General features: G+C 39.0%; 2 protein-coding genes and 1 non-coding gene across 3 annotated transcripts; 2 read left to right on the forward strand and 1 right to left on the reverse strand.

Annotated features, from left to right (window-relative positions):
- The first annotated feature begins 3,155 nt into the window (after positions 1 to 3,155).
- On the forward strand, positions 3,156 to 3,587 carry LOC140175141 (uncharacterized). Its single transcript, XM_072202067.1, has one exon. The coding sequence runs from the start codon at positions 3,156 to 3,158 to the stop codon at positions 3,585 to 3,587; it is 432 nt and encodes a 143-aa protein (XP_072058168.1).
- Positions 3,588 to 4,214: 627 nt separating this feature from the next.
- LOC112709219 (uncharacterized) lies at positions 4,215 to 4,811 on the forward strand. Its single transcript, XM_025761117.1, has one exon. The coding sequence runs from the start codon at positions 4,215 to 4,217 to the stop codon at positions 4,809 to 4,811; it is 597 nt and encodes a 198-aa protein (XP_025616902.1).
- A 10,702-nt stretch (positions 4,812 to 15,513) lies between these two features.
- Positions 15,514 to 15,617, reverse strand: LOC112713869 (small nucleolar RNA R71). The gene has a single exon (XR_003158829.1). It is a non-coding gene; the product is annotated as a small nucleolar RNA R71 (small nucleolar RNA).
- Between the last annotated feature and the right edge of the window lie 8,691 nt (positions 15,618 to 24,308).

Here is a 24,308-nt window from a genome sequence, read left to right on the forward strand (position 1 = left end):
AATAATTTAAATGTTCAAAAAATATTTTTAGTTTTGAATAAACGTTTTATCAATAATGCTAGAGAGAAAAAAAAAGCAAGAATTTTTTTACTTAGCATTCCTTAATTGTTGTAACAATTAATAAATATTAAATAAGGCAAATTATGACTATTTTTGGCTGATTTTTGTTTGTTACCAAACATTTTTGCCGTACTAAATGGCAAACATTGTTATTGGAACACTAATTAATTAGGAGTGGAAATATCAATTTCTTACATACCATTTGATCATTATAGTGAATCAAACTCATTAATAAATGGCATCTTTGTCATTGGAACATTAATCAATATGGACGTATCAATTCCTTACATACCATTTGATCATCAAGAGAATCAAACACATTAATGACCTAATATCTTCATATTAATTATTAACCGAAGGATGCTTAAAGTTTTAGGCTCCATTTAGTAAAGGTTTTATTTTTAAAACTAACTTATCAAAATTAGTTTTTGAAACGTAACATTTTAAAATTTATAACAACTATATTTGGTAAAATAAAATAGAAATAACTGTATGTCAATAAGTATAAGCTAAAAAAAATGTGTTTGGTAAAATTATCTCTTTAGTATTTAAAATAATTTTAATAGACACAAATTTAATAAAAAAATTGTAAATATTTATTAAGGCTATGTTAAGCATTTTAACTTTAAAAATCACAAACTAATTTGAAAAGGTATCTTAGCATAACAATGCTTTTAAAAATATCTACAACTTTTTAAAACTAAAAATACAATTATATGCTATAAAAAATGCGCTTAACTATACTCCCCTCCAAATATCTTTTGTGGATGTTTACAAAAAGATATGTCATATCGAGAAGCTTCCACCTCCTCGTTCAATCAAACATAAAAAGGTGGAAAGTCAGAAAAATATTGCGAATATCACAAACTCTACGGGCATTCAACTATCGACTGCTATAATCTATAAAATGTCATTGAAAAGCTGGCTAGAGAAGGTCGATTAGATAGGTACTTGGCAGATAGGTTGGACGATTAAAAGAAAAGGAAAAGGAAAAGGAAAAGGGACGAAAAAGGAGGACGACCAGAATGTCCACTCCAAACCCCTAAGCGACATATACACATAATTAATGGGGAATTTGCTGGAGAAGGAATATCAAAATCAGCACGGAAAAGACATATTAAAGTGTTGTACCAAGTCGGGGAGGATAGCAGATCTCCCCACTTACCAACCATCTTGTTCACCAAAGAGGATGCTCAAGGAGTAACACATGGCCATGACGACCCCGTAGTGATAACAATGATCCTTGCCTTTTCAAACCTCCATAGAATACTTGTGGATCAAGGTAACTCAGCAGATATATTGTTTAAACTCGCTTTTGATAAGCTCGAGCTTGAAGAAAAGGATCTAAAGGCATACCCAGATAACTTCTTCGGATTAGGGGACACACCAATCCGACCTCTTGGGTACATCTCTCTATACACTACTTTTGGAAAGGGCACCAGGTTAAAAACATTAAGCATCGACTACATCGTGGTTGACGTCACTTCAGCGTATAATGCCCTAATAGGCCGGATAACCCTGAATCGACTTGCAGTAGTTATTTCCACGCCTCATCTATGCATGAAGTTTCCAAATGTAGAAGAAATTGCTACCATAAAGGGAGATCAAAAGCTAGCACACAAATGTTACAATGAAAGCCTCAATCTAAAAGGCAATCTGGGCGGAAAAGAAGTCAACACTATCAAGATCAGTGGCATCCAAACTCGAGAGGAACTATGCCCTCAACCTAAAGGAAAGATAGAAGAAGTGCAAATCGGAGATCAAACTGAGAAAACAAATATAGCAACCAACCTAGAAGAAGGGCACAAAAAGCAGGTCATTGACCTTGTGAGAAAAAATTCTGACCTCTTCGCTTGGAAAGCATCCGATATGATTGGTATAGATCCCGACCTAATGTCTCATAAGCTCATCGTATGCATAAGCTCCCAACCTATCCAACAAAAGCGTCAGAAACTTGGGCCAGAAAGGACACAGGTCGTAGAGGAACAGATGCAAGCATTATTGGAAGCTGGATTCATAAGAGAGGTAAAGTATCTACTTTGGCTGAAAAATGTGATTCTAGTGAAAAAGCAGAATGAAAAATGGAGAATGTGCGTAGATTATACCGACCTTAACAAAACTTGTCCTAAAGATTCCCACCCTTTTCCAAGTATCGATGCTTTGGTCGATTCTGCCTCAGGTTATCGGTACTTGTCCTTCATGGACACATATTTGGGATATAATCAAATCCTAATATATAAGCTAGACCAAGGAAAGACCTCATTCATCACTCCGAAGGCTAACTATTATTATGTAGTAATTCCTTTTAGGTTAAAGAATGCCGGAGCCATATACCAGTGACTAATGAACAAGGTATTTTCTTCCCACTTAGGAAAACTTATGGAGGTATATGTGGACGACATGCTTGTTAAAACCAAGGTTAACTCAGCACTCTTGTCCAACCTCATCGAGGTATTTTCTACAATAAAAAAGTATGAAATGAGGCTAAAACCCTCAAAATGCACCTTCGCAGTAGTGGCAAAAAAATTCTTAGGCTTCATGCTTACTCAAAGAGGCATAGAAGCAAACCCGAACAATTGTAGAGCCATACTAGACATGAAATGCTTGACCTGTCTCAAAGAAATTCAACAATTAAATGGAAGTTTAGCTGCTCTATCCAGGTTTCTAGCAGGATCAGCATTAAAATCACTACCCATATACTCAATCTTTAGAAATGGGAAGCCGTTTGATTGGACTCCAGAATACGAGCAAGCCTTTCAGGACTTCAAGGCCTTTCTGTGTCAACCCCCCATACTTACCCTACCTATAGCAGGAGAAGAGCTTGTTCTCTACCCAACAGTGGCAAGCTGAGCTATAGCTTTAGCCTTGATCGAAGAAGATAAAAATGGATAACAACCCGTCTACTTTGTTTGCAAAGCCTTACAAGGAGAAGAATTATACTATCAAAAGATAGAAAAATTTGCGTATGCTCTTATCATCACTTCTCTAGGCTCCGACCTTATTTCCAAGCTCACACTATAAAAGTCCGTACCAACTAACCAATGAAACATATTCTGCAAAAGACACACCTAGCAGGAAGGATGTTGTAATGGGCTATGGAACTATCCGAGTTCGATTTGAGATATGAAGATCGGACAGTAATCAAATTTCAACATCTCGCCGACTTTATAGTTGAAGAAACGGAAAGTCGAGGAATCCCAACAACATGGAGCTTATTTGTTGACGGGTCATACAATAAAGCCACCACCGAAGCAGGTGTGATCTTGGAAAGTGAGCAAGGAAACCGGGTAGAGCTTTCGCTAAGATTCGACTTTCCTACTTTTAATAACCAAGCAAAGTATGAAGCCTTGCTTGCTGGCTTGAAGCTGGCTAAAGAAGTAGGGGCAAAAAGGTTGATAGTGTTTAGTGACTCTCAAGTGGTAACCTCACAAATTAATGACACTTATCAAGCCAAAGATCCTAACATAAAGAAATATTTAGATGAAGCAAGAGAACAACTAGCACAGTTTTCGAAAGGAGAGGTTTGACATATAACTCGAGAATTAAATGCCTGAGCAGATGCCCTCTCCAAATTAAGCCAGGGGCAACAATAGGAGCCTCATCCAGGAGACTCTCTATACACCATCAATATTAAAGGAAGATGACAGCTCTGATGTGATGGCCATATCTAATCAAAATTTAGGATGGATGATCCCTATATTTAACTATCTTAAATTTGATATCCTCTCGGAGAATGAGAAAGAGGCTCGAAGGCTGATAAGGGAAGCACAAAATTATACACTGTTCCACAATGTCCTATATAAAAGGGCATATCAACACCTCTATTGAAGTGTGTCCCAACTTCTAACACAAAAGAGCTACTAGAGGAAGTACACAGTGGCATATGTGGGAACCACCTGGGAGCCCGTTCACTAGCCAAAAAAGAGATCCAGGCCAGCTTTTTCTTGCCAACCTTACAAAGACAAGCGACCGAGTTTGTTAAAAAGTGCCCACCTTGCCAAAAACATGCCAACTTCCATGTTGCGCCTCCTGAAGAGCTCGTTAGCATTATGTCACCATGGCCATTTGCAAAGTGGGGTCTCGACCTCTTCAGACTATTTCCTCAAGCTCCGGGATAAGTCAAATATCTCATAGTGGGGATTGACTATTTCACCATGTGGATCAAGGCAGAACCACTAGCAATTATCACTACCCAGAGAAGTTGGAAGTTCCTCTATAAAAATATTTTCATAAGGTTTGAAGTTTCTCACTCCATCACCACGGACAATGGGACTCAATTAACAGACTCAACCTTTAGAAATTTGGTGGCCGATCACAAGATAAAATACCAATTCACGTCGGTAGAACATCCTCAGGCTAATGGACAAGCTGAAGCTGCAAACAAAGTCATATTGGTCGGACTAAAGCACCGTCTACAAGACGCAAAGGGAGCATGGGCTAAAAAACTCCCCCAAGTCTTATGGGCATATCTAATAACTCCCTATTTCATAACCAGAGAGTCACTTTTCCGTCTTGCTTATGGAATGGAAGCTATAATCCACATAGAAATTGGTGAAGAGTCACCTAGGGTTGTATTCCACAATGAAGGGGCCAATACCCAAGTGCAAAAAGAAGAGCTTGATCTCCTTCCAGAAGTTGGAGAGAAAGCTCAGATCAGAAGAAGCGTTAAAGTAGAGGATGGCCCTAAGGTACAATCAGAAGGTGATCAAAAGAAACTTTACCTCAAACAACCTCATACTGATCTGAAATGACATTGGAGTTCAGAAGTCAGACGAAAGAAAAGTTAGCTGCAAACTAGAAAGGACCCTATAAGATTATCAAAGTCTTAGGAAAGGGCTACTACAAAGTGTCTGACCTGCAAGGATGAGAGCTCCCGAGGCCGTGGCACACATGTAATCTAAAGAAATGCTTCAGTTAGGTAGCATATCCTGTTCTCTGGTATACTCTTTTTCCAAACCTTAATATTTTTCCCTTAAAAAAGGTTTTTTTAAGGGGGTTTTAACAAGGCACCATAACAAGGGCAAATGGTAGTTAAACACCCTTTCCAGAAAATTCATGTAAAAGAAATTTCTCATTTTTAAATAAATCTTCAAAAAACATTTTCTAGAAAAACGCATTAATTTAAGCTCGATAAACTGCGAAAATCATTGCTCGACCTAAGATGGTCGGCAAGATGAAGCGATGAAGCACAAATTAATGTAAGAAGTTATATAAATAACTCTTGAAAACTGACCTTAGAATCAAGGTGGACCAAAAACAAAGTGTAGAAGTAACTTACCAATGTCCAATTACATGAAGTTGGAACTTATAAAAGGGAAATTAAATAAACAAGTTTGTCACTTTCAAACTTAGCAAAAAACAACATTAATAGTTGTTAAGGTATAACCTCCAACTAAGCAACTGTATAAAAACTAATTCAAAATAGACCTAGCGTCATTGTTAAGATGAAGAAAGGCTCTTTAAATCTTAAGCTTTTTTGGAAAACAACTTAAAAGAAAAAGTAAGTGTTTCGAGGGATACATGAAACGTTGGTTTCGGCCTAAACATGAGGTCTAGATCCCTTAGTATGGCAGCATTCGACCTCCTCGGTGTCGAGATACTGCCTGTCTGTGTTCTTCGTGAGGAGGTGGGGGTGGTACCAGTAAGAAACTCTGATACTTAAGTTAGCAAGGGCTTTAAGAGGGTTCTTAGTAGATTAGAACGCGAGTTATACCTATGGGTGTCAGTGTATTTATAGTAGAGTTTGATGACCTCCTTGGTGGCAGTAGTTCCATCTTATCTTATCTTATATCTTAGAAGTTTGTTGGGGTCTATCTCTTGGTGGAGATAGAGATTTAGTCATGGCTTCTAGAAGCAGTAACCTGCCACGTTGGATAAGTAGAGCTAGACTCCTTGATTGGTGTCTAACCTCTTTGAAGAGGTCAGGTAAGGGATGAGAGGCCACCTTCCAAAGTTGATCCTCTCATCCTTATTGGGCCTGACTTTAGGTTTAGGCCAGGGTATGAATAGTGCCCTTGCTTGAGTCCCAATTTTTCCTATAAGTCGGGCTCAAGCATTTCGTGGCTTCTGTTGGAGACGTCCGGCGCTTCTCTTTGCGGAGGTTGGGTTGCGGTTACGGGTTTTAAAAATTTGAATGTTGTCCCTCTCTAAATGAGGGGCTGAATTAGCGCGACAGTTTCTTTTATCTTCACGTACAATTTTAAAGCTCAGTTATTGGGCTCGTTATTCTTTGCTTTCTTATAAAAGCTTTGTGGATTCTCTTATTTTTTTTCTCCATTTCTGCGACTCTCACTCTATCTCTCTCTCTCTCTCCCTCTCTCTCCATTTTCCCTTTGTGAAAGAACTTTTCTCCGTTGCTTTTCGATCATCCTTACTTTCAAGATTTTCTTTTCCTTGGGTTTCCCAGAGGCATCCTTTTTCGAGAGGAACATTCGTGTTACTACTGTTTGACGCGCCCTTCTTTTTCATCTTCCGTCCAGGTTTGTGTTTTAATGGTTTTCGCGTTTTTGGCTTGCGTAGCTGTTGCCTTGAATAATTTTGGTGAATGTTGATAATGGTTTTGCTGATTCTATTTTTGATGATGATTCACTGCATCTCTTGAAAAGTTTCCTTCTTTGACTTGATATTTCTTGGAAATTCCATTTTCCCTTGATTACTACTTTTGTAAAAATGTCCCTTTTACTTTGCTTTGGCTTTCTGTGAACTTTGAAGGGTTGTGGTTGGTTTGCTTTGGTTGTTTGCGTCTGTGATGCCCACAGAGGTGTCATTGTGATGCTTATGATGTTGCATGGGAGGGGCACCTTTTTTAAACATATTTTTAAAAAGGCTGTCTTTGATTTTTTGGGGTTTACCCGACTTCTTTTCCCTTGTCCGGGTTGTTTGTAGTAATGATATCTTTTGCTATTGTATTTAAAGGTGTAGCTATATGTCTCCTTCTGTTCTAACCAAAATGTCCACTAAGGTCCCTCCTGGCCTCCATAAATGGGTAGATATTGTAGTCCTTCCTTGTGTAACTGTAGTGGATAGGGAGTACTGTAACAAGTTTCGTAGGCATCATAGGATATGTTTTAATAGGGAAGATGAGAAAAATTATGAGCTAGTCGTTCCTGACCCTGAAGAGATGGTTTGCTTCCCTCCTTTGGACAACTTAGAGCGTCCTTTTTTCTACGCTTATGATTGTTTTTTCACCAGTTTGGGTATTACTCTTCCCTTTACCGACTTTGAGACAGAGATCCTCTGCTCTTCCCTCCTTTTCATGCTTCTTAGGCCTTTTTGAACTTTGCTCAAGCTAATGTGGAGAGGTTGAATGGTTTGAAGGCCAAGTTATAGGGGGAAGAATGCTAAGTTGGAGTCAGACTTGGAGAAGGCTCGTTCCCAAGCAGCCAAGGCTGAGGCAGTGTCACTATTGACAGAGGAGATGAAAAAAAAGGTCGAGAAGAGTTATTCTCAGATATATAGGTAGTTGATCAATATGCGGGAGGATCTAAAGGCAGCCCGGGATGACTATGTCGAACTTCAAGATCATGTGGTCGGGTGTATGGCTGAAATGTATGAGAATTTGAAGGCCCAAGTTTGGGTCCTAGCCCTCGACCTTGACCTCTCTTTGTTCAGTACCGACAATGTTGTTGCGGATGGGAAGATCGTTCCAGCACCAGAAGAGGATAAGGAGGTGCCCGTGTCCGATCCCAAGGCTGGTCAGGCTTCTTTTGTTTCCAAGGTCCGAGCTGAGCCTTGGTCCGAGGCCGTCAATGTGGAGGCTTTTCTTTCATCTCCCGAGATCATCAAGGCTATTCTGATCACTGCTCTTCCCCCATCTCCCCCTTCCAAGGATGCTGTAACAGGCGAGAACCTCAGCCCCCTTTGATTTTCCTTTAGTTTATCTTTCTGAGATGGCTGACTTGTGGGTCTTTAACACTTTAATTTTGTAATTGTTGGTATTCGCTTTGAACTTTTTATTATCGGTTATCGTGTGTAAATTTCATAAATAATGCTTGATTCAAACCCTTTTTCCTTTTGAGATGAAGCTAGGCTTTTTGTAGTTGTTTTCCCTTTTGTTTGTTAAGTCATTGAATTTTCTTTCATAGGTCCGACCTCGAGTAGTCGGCCTTTAGTAAGTTACTTTTGCTGCTTGTTTTTTATTTGATCTTATTAAAATCGCTTTATATGAGCTGTTTATGTAACTTACATTAATTTGGACCTCATCGCCTTATCTTGCCTACCTTTTTTAGGTCAGACAATAATTTTTGCAGTTTGTTGAGCTTAAATTAATGTGTCTTCCAACAGGAAACTTCTTTTAAAGTAGAGATGGAGAAAATAAGATAGGTCTTTTATTAGAAAGTAGAGAGCTTCTTTACAGAAATCTGGGGGCTTGGGTACCCCTAGCCCTTGTGCTGGTGCCTCGTTAAAAACCCTTAATATTGGGAAAAAAGAGTACACCTCTGCACAAGGTTCACTTTCTAACTATAGTGCCTTCTTAGGTTAAATGCGTGCCAAGATCTCGGGAGCTCCCGCTCTTGGAGGTCAGACACTTTGTAGTTAGAAAAGATAGTTGTTGGTTGAAAGCATAAACAAATAATAAAAAGAATGAAATACCAGATTAATGTGATAACAATAATAGCGGATCAGTTAAAGCTTCGAAGATGCTTCCTCCTTCTGGATCAACTTTTCTCACTGTCTACTTTAACTTATGATGATTCATTCCATGGCAAGCTGTAGGTGATTAACACCATGGTCAGTGGTCATTAATCTCTTCTGCTTTAGATCAAATGCCGATGTCAATGGTTATCAAATCTAAACGAAGGTGAAGCTCTTGCAGTCCAATCTCTGATAATTCTACTCAAAATACCACAGACAAGGTTAGATCTTTCGGATCGGAGAATGACGCTTTATGATTCTAGCTTATAGCACAAAGGCCCTAATCACCCCGTACCTCGGCTGAACTGATGTCTCCAAGTCCCCAACGAACTCGTGGATTAGTCATCTAAGAGATGTATAATCAAGCTTGTGGTTCAGTACTATCCCGTCAAGGACTCGCAAGAACCCATAGAGAATAGGGATGACGGTCAAGTTACACTCCCAATTCATTAGGATGAAGAACGAAGATACATCTTAGAATAGAATCAAGCATAGATTGAAATAGAAAAGTGATATTATTAATCCATAAGAATCAGCAGAGCTCCTAACCTTAGCCTAAGAGGTTTACTTTCTCGTACTATACAGAAAATAATATGTAAGGTTCGAAAATAGTGTGTAGAAGAGGAAGAAGATCCTAAACAAGGGTGGTCTTCTCCTTTAAATACGAATATAATACTTAAGGATTACAGAATTAAGATAGACTAGACTCTTAGTGCGAAATTCCTCTTCCTGGACCCACCTGGTGAGTGTTTGGGCTGAGCTTGGGATGAGTCCACGAGTTGGTACTCCCTTTTGGGCATTGGACACCAGCCTTGCTCCCTTTTGGGCGTTGAACGCCAGAAAGGGGGTAGTTGTGGGCGTTCAACGCCTGTTTTGGTCATTCATTTCCAAAAACAAGTATAAACTATTATATATTGCTGAAAAGCCCTAGAATTTAGCTTTCCAACGAAATTAAGGGAACATCATTTGAACCTTTGTAGCTCTAGAAAGGCTCATTTGACTGCATAGAGGTCAGAATCTGACAGCATCTGCTACGCTTTCCTTGCCTCTGAATCAGACTTTGCCAAAACTCCTCAATTTCAGCCAAAAATTACCTAAAATCATCAGAAAACACAACAACTCAAAGTAGAATCCAAAAATATGAATTTTGTACTAAAACCAACCAAAAAATAATAAAACTCAACAAAACATACTATAAATACTGAGAATATAGTGCCAAAAAGTGCTTATTCATGTTTGCACCCTTGATCTTCTAAAAAAATCAGCTATTTTATTCATGTTTGATGATGATAAGAAAATTAAATTATACCCAAATTGATCAAAATAATACTAATGCTCATGCAATTATAATACTAATAATCATGCAATCCTAATACTAATGCTTATGAAACTTTTAATATAGGTCTCTAATGACAAAAGTTATCATAGAGTTAGGACTCAACAACCTTGATTTTGGGAGATAGGTGCTCCTTCAATCTATGGGACACGTGGCGCTTCAAGGGATAACCTCTGGCGCTCAGCTCCTGTAGCTCACGCCCTTGTAGCTCTTATTCCTTGAGCAATTTGCAAAGCATGTTGTTCTGGTTCTGCTGCTCTTCTTTGAGTTGATCTATAGCTTCTTGCAGCTTGGTGACAGATGCTTCCAAGCAGGCCCAATAGTCAAATTGAGGGATTTCTGGGAGAAGCTCATGCGCCCTCCTATTGGTGGGGTTGTCTTGAGCTTGAGATCCATCCATTATCTTTTTAGTGATTGAGTGCTCAGTTGGGACGAACTCATCCACTCCCATCTGTATCCCTGCATCTTTACATAACAGATAGATCTAGCTTGGGTAAGCCAATTTGTCCTCAGTAGATTCCTTTTGTGCAATTGTGTACATTTCACAAGGAATTAGCTGATGAACCTCAACCTCTCTTCCCAACATAATACAGTGAATCATCACTGCGCTTTTTACAGTAATTTCGAAACGGTTACTTGTGGGAAGTATAGAATGCCTAATGAAATCCAGCCAGCCCTTAGCAACTGGTTTGAGATCTCCCCTCTTTAGTTGGTTTGGGACACCTTTTGTGTTGGTTATCCACTTGGTTCCAGGGAAGCATATGTCCTCTAGAACTTGATCCAGCTTTTTATCTTTAACCATTCTCCTATTAAAGGATTCTGGATCATCTTACAGTGTAGGAAGTTTGAGGACTTCTCTTATTTTGTCTAACTGAAAGTAAATAATCTTTTCCCTGACCATAGTCCGGAAGGTGTGAAAGGCAGCTCCCTCCATTCCTTGCTTATCTGTTAGCCACAGATTTGCATAGAATTCATGGACCATGTTTCTTCCCACATTTATCTCAGGATTAGCTAGGATTTTCCAGCCTCTATTTCGAATCTGCTCTTGGATATCTGGATATTCATCTTCTTTCAGATCAAATTTCACTTCCGGGATCACTGATCTTCTGCATGTGATTTTGAAGTAATGGTCTGCATGTTCTTTGGTGCAGAACTTCTCATGCATCCAAGGTTTTAGATTGTTTTCTTTCTTGCCTCTTGGAGTGGTTTGTTACCCTTTAGGGGCCATGATCTTGGTGAGTTTTAGCTCAGTGATCACGGAAAAACACACCAAACTTAGAGGTTTGCTTGTCCTCAAGCAAAAGAAAGGAAAGAAGAGGGATAGAAGGAAAGAAGGATTCGAATGGTGAATGAATGGGGATGGCCGAATGGGATTTAAAAGGGAGGGGGGTGGGTTTCAAAATTTTTGAAAAAGATATGATAGAAAGATATGATTGGTAAAAGATAAACATGATATGAAAAAGATAGGATTTTAAAATTTTGAAAGATATGAAAAGAATTTAGAAAGATGAATGAGTTTTAAAAAGAGTTGAAAAAGATTTGAAAAGGATTTATAAGATAATTAATTAATTTTTTCGAAAATGGATTTTGAAAGATGAAGATTTGTAATGGGTTTATGCAGAAAATTATGAATTAAAATAAGAAAATTTGAAAATTTTTGAATTGGGAACGAAATTCGCCTCCTCATGCTCTTTTGGCATTAAACAGCCAGAATGGTATCCATTCTGGCATTTAACACCCATCTGTTGGCCATTTTGGGCGTTTAACGCCCAGCCAAGTACCCTGGTTGGCGTTTAAACGCCAAAAATCCTTTGTCACTGGGCATTTTTCTGAACACCCAGGATGCTGCTCATTATGGCGTTAAACGCCCAGAATGCTGCCCATTCTAGTGTTTAACGCCCAGAATGCTACCTTTAATGGCGTTAATTTCCCAGAATGATGCCCATTCTGGCGTTTAACACCCAGAATGCCTCATTACTGGAGTTTTTGTGCTAGTAAGCTCTTTTTCTCTGTTTTTATGCTCAGAACTCTGCTATAACTCTGTAAACTTCTGTATTTGACCATAAATTGTATCAAACTCGTATAATTATTATTTAAGTAACAAAAATCTTCCCTGACGGTTGGGTTGCCTCCCAGCAAGCGCTTCTTTATTGTCTTTAGCTGGACTTTATTGAGCTTTAATCCAGTCTCATTCTTGAGCACTCTTGCTCAACATTGCCTTCAAGGTAGTGCTTGAATCTCTGTCCATTAACAATGAACTTTTTGTTAGAGTCAGCATCCTGAAGCTCTACATATCCATATGGTGACCGATGAGCGGATAATTTATACACTTTTTGGCATTGTTTTTAGGTAGTTTTTAGTAGGATCTAGCTACTTTTAGGGATGTTTTCATTATTTTTTATGCTAAATTCACATTTCTGGAATTTACTATGAGTTTGTGTGTTTTTCTATAATTTCAGGTATTTTCTGGCTAAAAATGAGAGACCTGAGCAAAACTCTGATAAGAAGGCTGACAAAGGACTGCTGATGCTGTTGAATTCTGACCTCCCTGCACTAGAAATGGATTTTCTGGAGCAACAGAACTCCAAATGGTGCGCTCTCAATAGCGTTGGAAAGTGGACATCCAGAGCTTTCCAGGAATATATAATAGTCCATACTTTATCCAGAGCTAGTTTCATGCTACATTCTGGAGTCAAACGCCAGAAACACGTCACGAACCAGAGTTGAATGCCAAAAACATGTTACAACTTGGCGTTCAACTCCAAAAGAAGCCTCTGCATGTGTATAGCTCAAGCTCAGCCCAAGCACACACCAAGTGGGCCTCGGAAGTGGATTTCTGCATCAATTACTTACTTCTGTAAACCCTAGTAGCTAGTCTAGTATAAATAGGACTTTTTACTATTGTATTAAGTGTCCTTGATTGTATTTTTTTGATCTTTTGATCACGTTTGGGGGCTGGCCATTCGGCCATGCCCGAACCTTCATCAATTATGTATTTTCAACGGTGGAGTTTCTACACTCCATAGATTAAGGGTGTGGAGCTCTACTGTACCTCAAGTTTCAATGCAATTACTACTATTTTCTATTCAATTCTGCTTGTTCTTATTCTAAGATATTTATTGCACTTCAACATGATAAATGTGATTATCCGTGACACTCATCATTTTTCTCACCTATGAATGCGTGACTGACAACCACTTCCGTTCTACCTTAGACCGGGCGCATATCTCTTGGATTCCTTAATTAGAATCTTCGTGGTATAAGCTAGAATTGATGGCGGCATTCATGGGAATCCGGAAAGTCTAACCTTGTCTGTGGTATTCTGAGTAGGATTCCGGGATTGAATGACTGTGACAAGCTTCAAACTCGCGATTGTTGGGCGTGATGACAACCGCAAAAGAATCAAGGGATTATATTCCATCATGATCGAGAACTGACAGATGATTAGCCGTGCCGTGACAGAGCATTTGAACCTTTTTTACTGAGAGAATGGGATGTAGCCATTGACAACGGTGATGCCCTACATACAACTTGCCATGGAAAGGAGTAAGAAGGATTGAGGGAAGGCAGTAGGAAAGCAGAGATCCAACAGGGACAATTCATCTCCATACACTTATCCGAAATTCTCTCCAATGATTTACATAAGTATTTTTATCTTTATTTTATGTTTTATTTATTATTATTATTCAAAAACTCCATAATCGATTATTATCCGCCTAACTGAGATTTACAAGATGACCATAGCATGCTTCATACCAACAATCTCCATGGGATCGACCCTTACTCACGTAAGGTATTACTTGGACGACCCAGTGCACTTGCTGGTTTGTTGTCCGGAGTTGTGACTAAGTGTGATTCACGTTGAGAGCGCTACCAAGTTTTTGGCGCCATTGTTGATGATCACAATTTTGTGCACCAAGTTTTTGGCGCCGTTGTCGGGGATTGTTCGAGTTTGGGCAACTGATGGTTCATCTTGTTGCTCAGATTAGGTAATTTTCTTTTTGTTTTGTTTTCAAAAATTTTTCAAAAAAAAATATTTTGAAAATAAATCATTCTATGGCTTCAGAATTTTTAAGAATGAATTCTAGTGTTTCATGAATCATGTTGAAGCTTGGCTGGCTGTAAAGCCATGTCTAACTTAATTGGATTGAGGCTTCCAAACCATCAGCATAGAGGCAAGTTAATTGGAATATCAACTGTTATATGCCTGATTTATATCTTCTAAAGCTGGCTGGCTATTAAGCCATGCCCAACCTTTGTTTTATCTTTATTTTCGAAAAATTATGCTAACAATTAATATGATTGAATCAAAAATTTGAAGTTTGTTACTTTCTTATTAAGAAAGGTTCAATCTTTAAATTCTAGAATCATATCTTTTAGTTTCTTGTTAGTTAAGTAATTAATTTTAACTTTAAAAATTAAATCTTTTCTAACCATATCTTTTTAATCATATCTTTTATATAATATATTTTTTAAAATTTTATCTTTTTTCAAAAAAATTGATTTTAAAATATCTTTTCTAACTTCTTATCTTCTTTTCTTCTTATCTTTTCAAATTTGATTTTCAAATCTTTTCAACTAACTAATTAACTTTTTGTTTGTTTCTTATCTTTTTCAAAACCACCTAACAACTTTTCTCTCTCTAATTTTCGAAAATACCTCCCTCTTTTTCAAAAATTCTTTCTTTAATTAATTAATTGTTTTAAATTTTAATTTTAATTTTATTTCTTATCTTTATTTTTTGAAAATCATTTAACTCCTTTTTAAAATTTATTTTCGAAAATTTCTCCCTCTCTCATATTATTCTATTTATTCATTCATTTACTAACACTTCTCTTCATCTCAAATCACTGCCCTTATCCTCACCATTGTGTTTGGATTCTCCTTTCTTTATCCCCTTTCTTCTTTTACTAATAATAAGGAACCTCTTTACTGTGACATAGAGGATCCCTCTTCTTTTTCTGTTCTCTTCTCTTTCATATGAGCAGGAACAAGGAAAAAGACATTCTTGTTGAAGCTGATCCAGAACCTGAAAGGACTCTGAAGAGGACACTAAGAGAAGCTAAATTACAACAAGAAAGGAGATGGCAGCCGAACCCAACAACAATAATGCAAGAAGGATGCTTGGTGATTATACTACACCTACTTCCAAGTTTGATGGAAGAAGCATCTCAATTCCTGCCATTGGAGCAAACAATTTTGAGCCGAAACCTCAACTAGTTGCTCTAATGCAACAGAACTGCAAGTTTCATGGACTTCCATCAGAAGATCCCTACCAGTTTTTAACTGAGTTCTTACAGATCTGTGAGACTGTTAAGACTAATGGAGTAGATCCTAAAGTCTACAGGCTCATGCTTTTCCCTTTTACTGTAAGAGACAGAGCTAGAGCATGGTTGGACTTTCAACCTAAAGATAGCCTGGACTCCTGGGATAAGCTGGTCACAGCCTTCTTGGCTAAGTTCTTTCCTCCTCAAAAGTTGAGCAAGCTTAGAGTAGATGTTCATACCTTCAAACAAAAAGATGGTGAATCCCTCTATGAAGCTTGGGAAAGATACAAACAGATGACTAAAAGATGTCCTTCTGACATGTTTTTGGAATGGACCATGATAGATATATTCTATTATGGTCTATCTGAGTTCTCTAAGATGTCATTGGACCATTCTGCAGGCGGATCCATTCACCTAAAGAAAACGCCTGTAGAAGCTCAAGAACTTATTAACATGGTTGCAAATAACTAGTTCATGTACACTTCTGAGAGGAATTCTGTGAATAATGGGACGCCTCAAAGGAAGGGAGTTCTTGAAATTGATGCTCTGAATGCCATTTTGGCTCAAAACAAAATGTTGACTCAGCAAGTCAACATGATTTCTCAAAGTCTGAATGGATGGCAAAATGCATCCAACAGTACTAAAAAGGCATCTTCTGAAGAATAAGCATATGATTCTGAGAACCCTGCAATAGCAGAAGTAAATTATATGGGTGAACCTTATGGAAACACCTATAATTCATCATGGAGAAATCATCCAAATTTCTCATGGAAGGATCAACAAAAGCCTCAACAAGGCTTTAATAATGGTGGAAGAAATAGGCTCAGCAATATCAAGCCTTATCCATCATCTTCTCAGCAACAGACAGAGAATTATGAATAGAGTACCTCTAACCTAGCAAATTTAGTCTCTGATCTGTCTAAGGCCACTTTAAGTTTCATGAGTGAAACAAGGTCCTCCATCAAAAATCTGGAGGCACAAGTGGGCCAGCTGAGTAAGAAAATCACTGAAACTCCTCCTAGTACCCTCCCAAGCAATACTGAAGAAAATCCAAAAAGAGAGTGCAAGGCCATTGATATAATCAATATGGCCGAACCTAGAGAGGAAGGAGAGGATGTGAATCCCAATGAGGAAGACCTCATAGGACGTCTCTCAAGCAAGAAGGAGTTCCTATTGAGGACCTAAAGGAATCTGAGGCTCATATAGAGACCATAGAGATCCCATTAAACCTCCTTCTGCCATTCATGAGCTTTGAAGACTATTCTTCCTCTGAAGAGGATGAAGATGTAACTGGAGAGCAAGTTGCTCAATATCTAGGAGCCATCATGAAGCTGAATGCCAAGTTGTTTGGTGATGAGACTTAGGAAGGTGAACCTCAAAAGAGACAAGATCCTGGCAAATTCTTAATACCCTATACCATAGGCACCATGACCTTTGACAAGGCTCTGTGTGACCTAGGATCAGGCATAAATCTTATGCCATTCTTTGTAATGGAGAAACTGGAAAGCATTGAGGTACAGCCTGCCATATTCTCATTATAAATGGCAGACAAGTCAGTAAGACAAGCTTATGGATTGGTAGAGGACGTGTTGGTAAAGGTTGAAGGCCTTTACATCCCTGCTGATTTCATAATCTTAGACACTAGGAAGGAGGAGGATGAATGCATCATCCTTGGAAGACCTTTTATAGCCACAGCAGGAGCTGTGATAGATGTTAACAGAGGAGAATTAGTCCTTCAATTGAATTGGGACTACCTTGTGTTTAAGGCTCAAGGATCTTCTTCTTTAACAATGGAGAGGAAGCATGAAAAGCTTTTCTCAGTACAGAGTCAAACAAAGCCCCTACAATCAAACTCTAAGTTTGGTGTTGAGAGGCCATAGCCAAACTCTAAGTTTGGTGTTGAATCCCCACATCCAAACTCTAAGTTTGGTGTTGGGAGTCTACAACATTGACCTGATCACCTGTGAGGCTCTATGAGAGCCCCTGTCAAGCTATTGACATTAAAGAAGCGCTTATTGGGAGGCAACACAATTTTTATTTATCTAATTTTATTTTATTTTCATTGTTTTTTTATGTTTTATTAGCTTCATGATCATGTGGAGTCACGAAAAAAATATTAAAATTAAAAACAGAATCAAAAACAGCAAAAGAAAAATCACACCCTGGAGGAAGGACTTACTGGCGTTTAAACGCCAGTAAGGAGTATCTGGCTGGCGTTCAACGCCAGAACAGAGCATGGATCTGGCGTTGAACGCCAGAAACAAGCATGGAACTGGCGTTTAACGCCAGAAACATGCTGCAGTTGGGTGTTGAACGCCCAGAACATGCATCACCTCGGCGTTTAAACGCCAGAATTGCATGCAAAGGCATTTTACATGCCTAATTGGTGCAGGGATTTAAATCTTTGACACCTCAGGATCTGTGGACCCCACAAGATCATCTCAAGATCTGTGAACCCCATAGGATTCCCACCTACCATATTCTCCCATCTTCTCAACATTCATCCTCTCTTTCCAATAAACACTCTTCCCCAAAACCCTTCACCAATCACTTCAATCTCTCTTCCCAATTACCCCCTTCACCACTCACATCCATCCACTCTTTCCCATAAACCCCACCTACCTTCAAAATTCAAAATTTCTTTCCCACTCAAACCCACCCTAAATAGCCGAACCTACTCCTTCTCCTCTCACTATATAAACCCCTCTATTCTCCTTAATTTTCACACAACACAGATCCCTCTTCTATATCTTGGCCGAATACACATTTCTCCACTTTCCTTCATATTTTCTCTTCTTCTTTTCTTTTCTTTCTTCTCTTGCTCGAGGGCGAGCAATATCCTAAGTTTGGTGTGGTAAAAGCATAAGCTTTTTGTTTTTCCATTACCATTAATGGCACCTAAGGCTGGAGAAACCTCTAGAAAAGGGAAAGGGAAGACAAAAGCTTCCACCTCCGAGTCATGGGAGATGGAGAGATTCATCTCCAAAGCCCATCAAGACCACTTCTATGATGTTGTGGCTAAGAAGAAGGTGATCCCTGAGGTCCCTTTCAAGCTCAAGAAAAATGAGTTTCTGGAGATCCGACATGAGATTCAAAGAAGAAGTTGGGAAGTTCTGACCAACCCCATTCAACAAGTCGGAATCTTGATGGTTCAAGAGTTCTATGCCAATGCATAGATCACTAGGAACCATGATCAAAGTATGAACTCGAATCCAAAGAACTATCTTACAATGGTTCAGGGGAAGTACTTAGATTTTAGTCCAGAAAATGTGAGGTTGGCATTCAACTTGCCCATGATGCAAGGAGATGCACACCCTTACACAAGAAGGGTCAACTTTGATCAAAGGTTGGACCAAGTCCTTAGGGACATATGTGTTGAAGGAGCCCAATGGAAAAGAGACTCCAAAGGCAAGCTAGTTCAATTAAGAAGACTAGACCTCAAGCCTGTGGCTAGAGGATGGTTGGAGTTCATCCAACACTCCATCATCCCCATTAGAAACCGATCTGAAGTTACTGTGGATCAGGCCATCATGATTCATAGCATCATGAATGGAGAGAAAGTAGAAGTTCATGAAGTCATCTCCCTTGAATTCTACAAAATAGCCGAAAAGCCCTCTACCTTGGCAAGGCTAGATTTTCTTCATCTTATTTGCCATCTATGTTACTCAGCTGGAGTCATCATAGAAGGAGACATCCCTATTGAGGAGGACAAACCCATCACTAAGAAAAGGATGGATCAAACAAGAGAGCCCACTCATGGAACCCAAGAGACGCATGAGGAAGCTCATCACCAAGAAATCCGGAGATGCCTCAAGGGATGCACTTTCCTCCTAACAACTATTAGGAACAACTCAACACTTCTCTTGAAGATTTGAGTTACAATATGGATCAATTAAGGGTGGAACATCAAGAGCACTCCATCATTCTCCATGAAATTAGAGAAGATCAAAGAGCAATGAGGGAGGAGCAACAAAGGCAAGGAAGAGACATAGAAGAACTCAAGGACATCATTGGTTCTTCAAGAAGAAAGCGCCACCATCACTAAGGTGGATTCATTCCTTGTTCTTATTTTTCTGTTTGTCGGTTTTTATGCTTATTATGTCATCTATATTTGTGTCTCTGTTACATGATCATTAGTATTTAGTAACTATGTCTTAAGGTTATAAATAATTCCATGAATCCTTCACCTCTCTTAAATGAAAAATGTTTCTAATTCAAAAGAACAAGAAGTACATGAATTTCGAAATTATCCTTGAATTTAGTTTAATTATATTGATGTGGTGACAATACTTTTTGTCTTCTGAATGAATGCTTGAACAGTGCATACTTTTGATCTTGTTGTTTATGAATGTTAAAATTGTTGGCTCTTGAAAGAATGATGAACAAAGAGAAATGCTATTGATAATCTGAAAAAAATCATGAAATTGATTCTTGAAGTAAGAAAAAGCAGTGAAAAAGCAAAAGCTTGCAAAAAAAAAATTTGGCGAAAAAAATAGAAAGAAAAAGAAAAAGCAAGCAGAAAAAGCCAATAGCCCTTAAAACCAAAAGGCAAGGGTAAAAAGGATCCAAGGCTTTGAGCATCAATGGATAGGAGGGCCCAAGGAAATAAAATCCAGGCCTAAGTGGCTAAATCAAACTGTCCCTAACCATGTGCTTGTGGCATGCAGGTCCAAGTGAAAAGCTTGAGACTGAGTGGTTAAAGTCATGATCCAAAGCAAAAAGAGTGTGCTTAAGAACTCTGGACACCTCTAACTGGGGACTTTTGCAAAGCTGAGTCACAATCTGAAAAGGATCACCCAGCTATGTGTCTGTGGCATTTATGTATCCGGTGGTAATACTGGAAAACAAAGTGCTTAGGGCCACAGCCAAGACTCGTAAAAGTAGCTGTGTTCAAGAATCAACAAACTTAACTAGGAGAATTAATAACACTATCTGAAATTCTAAGTTCTTAGAGATGCCAATCATTCTAAACATCAAAGGAAAAAGTGAGATGCCAAAACTGTTCAGAAACAAAAAGTTACAAGTCTCGCTCATCTAATTAGAACTAATATTCATTGATATTTTAGGATTTATAGTATATTCTCTTCTTTTTATCCTAATTTATTTTCAGTTGCTTGGGGACAAGCAACAATTTAAGTTTGGTGTTGTGATGAGCGGATAATTTATACGCTTTTTGGCATTATTTTTAGGTAGTTTTTAGTAGGATCTAGCTACTTTTAGGGATGTTTTCATTAGTTTTTATGCTAAATTCACATTTATGGACTTTACTACGAGTTTGTGTGTTTTTCTATAATTTTAGGTATTTTCTGGCTGAAATTGAGGGACCTGAGCAAAACTCTGATAAGAAGGCTGACAAAGGACTGCTGATGCTATTGGATTCCGACCTCCCTGCACTCGAAATGGATTTTCTGGAGCGACAAAACTCCAAATGGTGTGCTCTTAACGGCGTTGGAAAGTAGACACCAGAGCTTTCTAGCAATATATATAGTCCATACTTTATTCGAGATTAGATGACGTAAACTGGCGCTCAACACCAGTTCCATGCTGCATTTTGGAGTCAAACGCCAGAAACACGTCACGAACCAGAGTTGAACACCAAAAACACGTTACAACTTGGCGTTCAACTCCAAAAGAAGCCTCTGCACATGTAAAGCTCAAGCTCATCCCAAGCACACACCAACTGGGCCCCGAAAGTGGATTTCTGCATCAATTACTTACTTCTGTAAACCCTAGTAGCTAGTCTAGTATAAATAGGACTTTTTACTATTGTGTTCAGTGTCCTTGATTGTATTTTTTGATCTTTTGATCACGTTTGGGGGCTGGCCATTCGGCCATGCCCGAACCTTCATCACTTATGTATTTTCAACGGTGGAGTTTCTACACACCATAGATTAAGGGTGTGGAGCTCTGCTGTACCTCAAGTTTCAATGCAATTACTACTATTTTCTATTCAATTCTGCTTGTTCTTATTCTAAGATATTCATTGGACTTCAACATGATGAATGTGATGATCCGTGACACTTATCATTATTCTCATCTATGAACGCGTGACTGACAACCACTTCCGTTCTACCTTAGACCAGGCGCACATCTCTTGGATTCCTTAATCAGAATATTCGTGGTATAAGCTAGAATTGATGGCGGCATTCATGGGAATCCGGAAAGTCTAACCTTGTCTGTGGTATTCCGAGTAGGATTCCGGGATTGAATGACTGTGACGAGCTTCAAACTCGCGATTGTTGGGTGTGATGACAAATGCAAAAGAATCAAGGGATTCTATTCCAACATGATCGAAAATCGACAGATGGTTAGCCGTGCTGTGACAGAGCATTTGGACCTTTTTCACTGAGAGGATGGGATGTAGCCATTGACAACGGTGATGCCCTACATACAGCTTGCCATGGAAAGGAGTAAGAAGGATTGAGGGAAGGCAGTAGGAAAGCAGAGATCCAACAGGGACAATTCATCTCCATACACTTATCCGAAATTCTCACCAATGATTCACTCTCTTCTCTTTATCTTTATATTATGTTTTATTTATTATTATTATTCGAAAACTCCATAATCAATTATTATTCAGCTAACTGAGATTTACAAGATGACCATAGCTTGCTTCATACCAACAATCTCCGTGGGATTGACCCTTACTCATGTAAGGTATTGCTTGGACAACTCAGTGCACTTGCTGGTTAGTTGTGCGGAGTTGTGACTAAGTGTGATTCATGTTGAGAGCGCTACCAAGTTTTTGGCGCCATTGTTGATGATCACAATTTCGTGCACCAGTGACACACTTGTAATCACATATGGTCCCCTCCACCGTGATTTCAATTTCCCAAGGAATAGTTTGAGCCTAGAGTTGAATAAGAGAACCTTCTGTCTTGGCTCAAAGACTCTAGATGACAGCTTTTTGTCATGCCACCTTTTTGCTTTCTCATTGTAAACTTTGGCATTTTCGAAAGCATTAAGTCTGAACTCCTTTAGCTCATTCTGCTGGAGTAATCTCTTCTCTCTAGCTAACTTAGCGTCAAGGTTTAGGAACCTGGTTGCCCAGTAGGCCTTGTGTTCCAATTCCACTGGCAGATGATAGGCCTTGCCATACACAAGTTGGTATGGAGAGGTCCCTATAGGAGTCTTGAATGCTGTTCTATATGCCCACAGAGTATCATCTAAACTTCTTGCCCAATCCCTTCTACGGGTACTTACAGTCCGTTCCAGGATTTGTTTTAGTTCTCTATTTAAGACTTCAGCCTGCCCATTTGTCTGTGGATGATACAGAATTGCCACATTGTGGTTAATTCCATACCGGATCAGAGCAGAGTCAAGATGTTTGTTGCAGAAGTGAGTGCCTCCATCACTGATTAATATTCTAGGGACACCAAACCTGCTGAAGATATGCTTCTAGAGGAACTTCAGCACGGTCCTAGTATCATTAGTGGGCGTTGCAGTTGCTTCTACCCATTTAGATACATAGTCTACTACCACCAGAATATAAGTGTTTGAGTGTGATGGTGGGAAAGGCTCCATGAAGTCAATACCCCATACATCAAACAACTCAATCTCTAAGATCCCTTGCTAAGGCATGTCATAGCCATGAGGCAGGTTACCAGCTTTCTGGCAACTGTCACATTTACGTACAAACTCTCGGGAATCTCTATAGAGAGTAGGCCAGTAGAAGCCAGACTGGAGAACCTTTGTGGCTGTTCGCTCACCTCCGAAATGTCCTCCGTATTGTGATCCATGACAATGCCATAGGATTTTCTGTGCCTCTTCTCTAGGCACACATCTACGGATTATTCTGTTTGCACATCTCTTAAAGTGATATGGTTCATCCCACAAGTACTACCTTGCATCAGAAATCAATTTTTTTGTTTGCATCTTACTGTACTCCTTGGGTACGAATCTCATAGCTTTATAGTTTGCAATGTCTGCAAACCATGGTACTTTCTGAATGGCAAAGAGTGCTCATCCGGAAAGGTTTTCGAGATCTCAGTAGGAGAGAGGGACACTCCTGCTACTGGTTCTATCCGAGATAGATGATCAGCTACTTGGTTCTCTATCTCTTTTCTGTCTCTTATTTCTATATCAAACTCTTGCAGAAGCAACACCCACCTTATGAGTCTGGGTTTTGAATCCTACTTTGTGAGAAAATATTTAAGAGCAGCATGATCAGTGTACACAATCACTTTTGATCCTACTAAATAAGATCTGAACTTGTCAATGGCATAAACCACTACAAGCAACTCCTTTTTTGTAGTTGTGTAGTTCTTTTGTGCGTCATTTAAAACACGGCTAGCATAATAAATGACATGCAGAAGCTTGTCATGCCTCTGTCCCAATACTGCACCAATGGCATGGTCACTGGCATCACACATTAATTCGAATGGTAATTTCCAGTTTGGTGCAGAAATGATTGGTGTTGTGACCAACTTAGCTTTCAGAGTCTCAAAGGCCTGCAAAAACTCTGTGTCAAAGACATATGGTGTATCAGCAGCTAGCAGATTACTCAGAGGTTTGGCAATTTTTGAAAAATTCTTTATAAACCTCCTATAGAATCCTGCATGCCCTAGAAAGCTTCTGATTGCATTAACATTGGCAGGTAGTGGTAATTTTTCAATTACTTCTACCTTAGCTTGATCTACCTCTATTCCCTTGTTTGAAATTTTGTGCCCAAGGACAATTCCTTTAGTCACCATAAAGTAACAATTTTCCCAATTTAAAACCAGGTTAGTCTCTTGGCATCTTTTTAGAACAAGTGCTAGATGGTCAAGACAGGAGCTGAATGAGTCTCTAAATACTGAGAAGTCATCCATGAAGACTTCCAGGAATTTCTCTACCATATCAGAGAAGATAGAGAGCATGCATCTCTGAAAGGTGACAGGTGCGTTGCACAGAACAAATGGCATCCTTCTGTAGGCGAATACCCCAGATGGACATGTAAATGCTATTTTCTCTTGATACTGAGGATCTACTGCGATTTGGTTGTAACCTGAATATTCATCCAAAAAGCAGTA

Source organism: Arachis hypogaea, chromosome 9 (genome assembly GCF_003086295.3).
Source record: "Arachis hypogaea cultivar Tifrunner chromosome 9, arahy.Tifrunner.gnm2.J5K5, whole genome shotgun sequence".
NCBI lineage: Eukaryota > Viridiplantae > Streptophyta > Magnoliopsida > Fabales > Fabaceae > Arachis > Arachis hypogaea.

Bases quoted from the DNA above. Each gene is read 5' to 3' on its own strand.
- LOC140175141 (XM_072202067.1), top strand. From the start codon at position 3,156: ATGGAACTATCCGAGTTCGATTTGAGATATGAAGATCGGACAGTAATC.
- LOC112709219 (XM_025761117.1), top strand. From the start codon at position 4,215: ATGTGGATCAAGGCAGAACCACTAGCAATTATCACTACCCAGAGAAGT.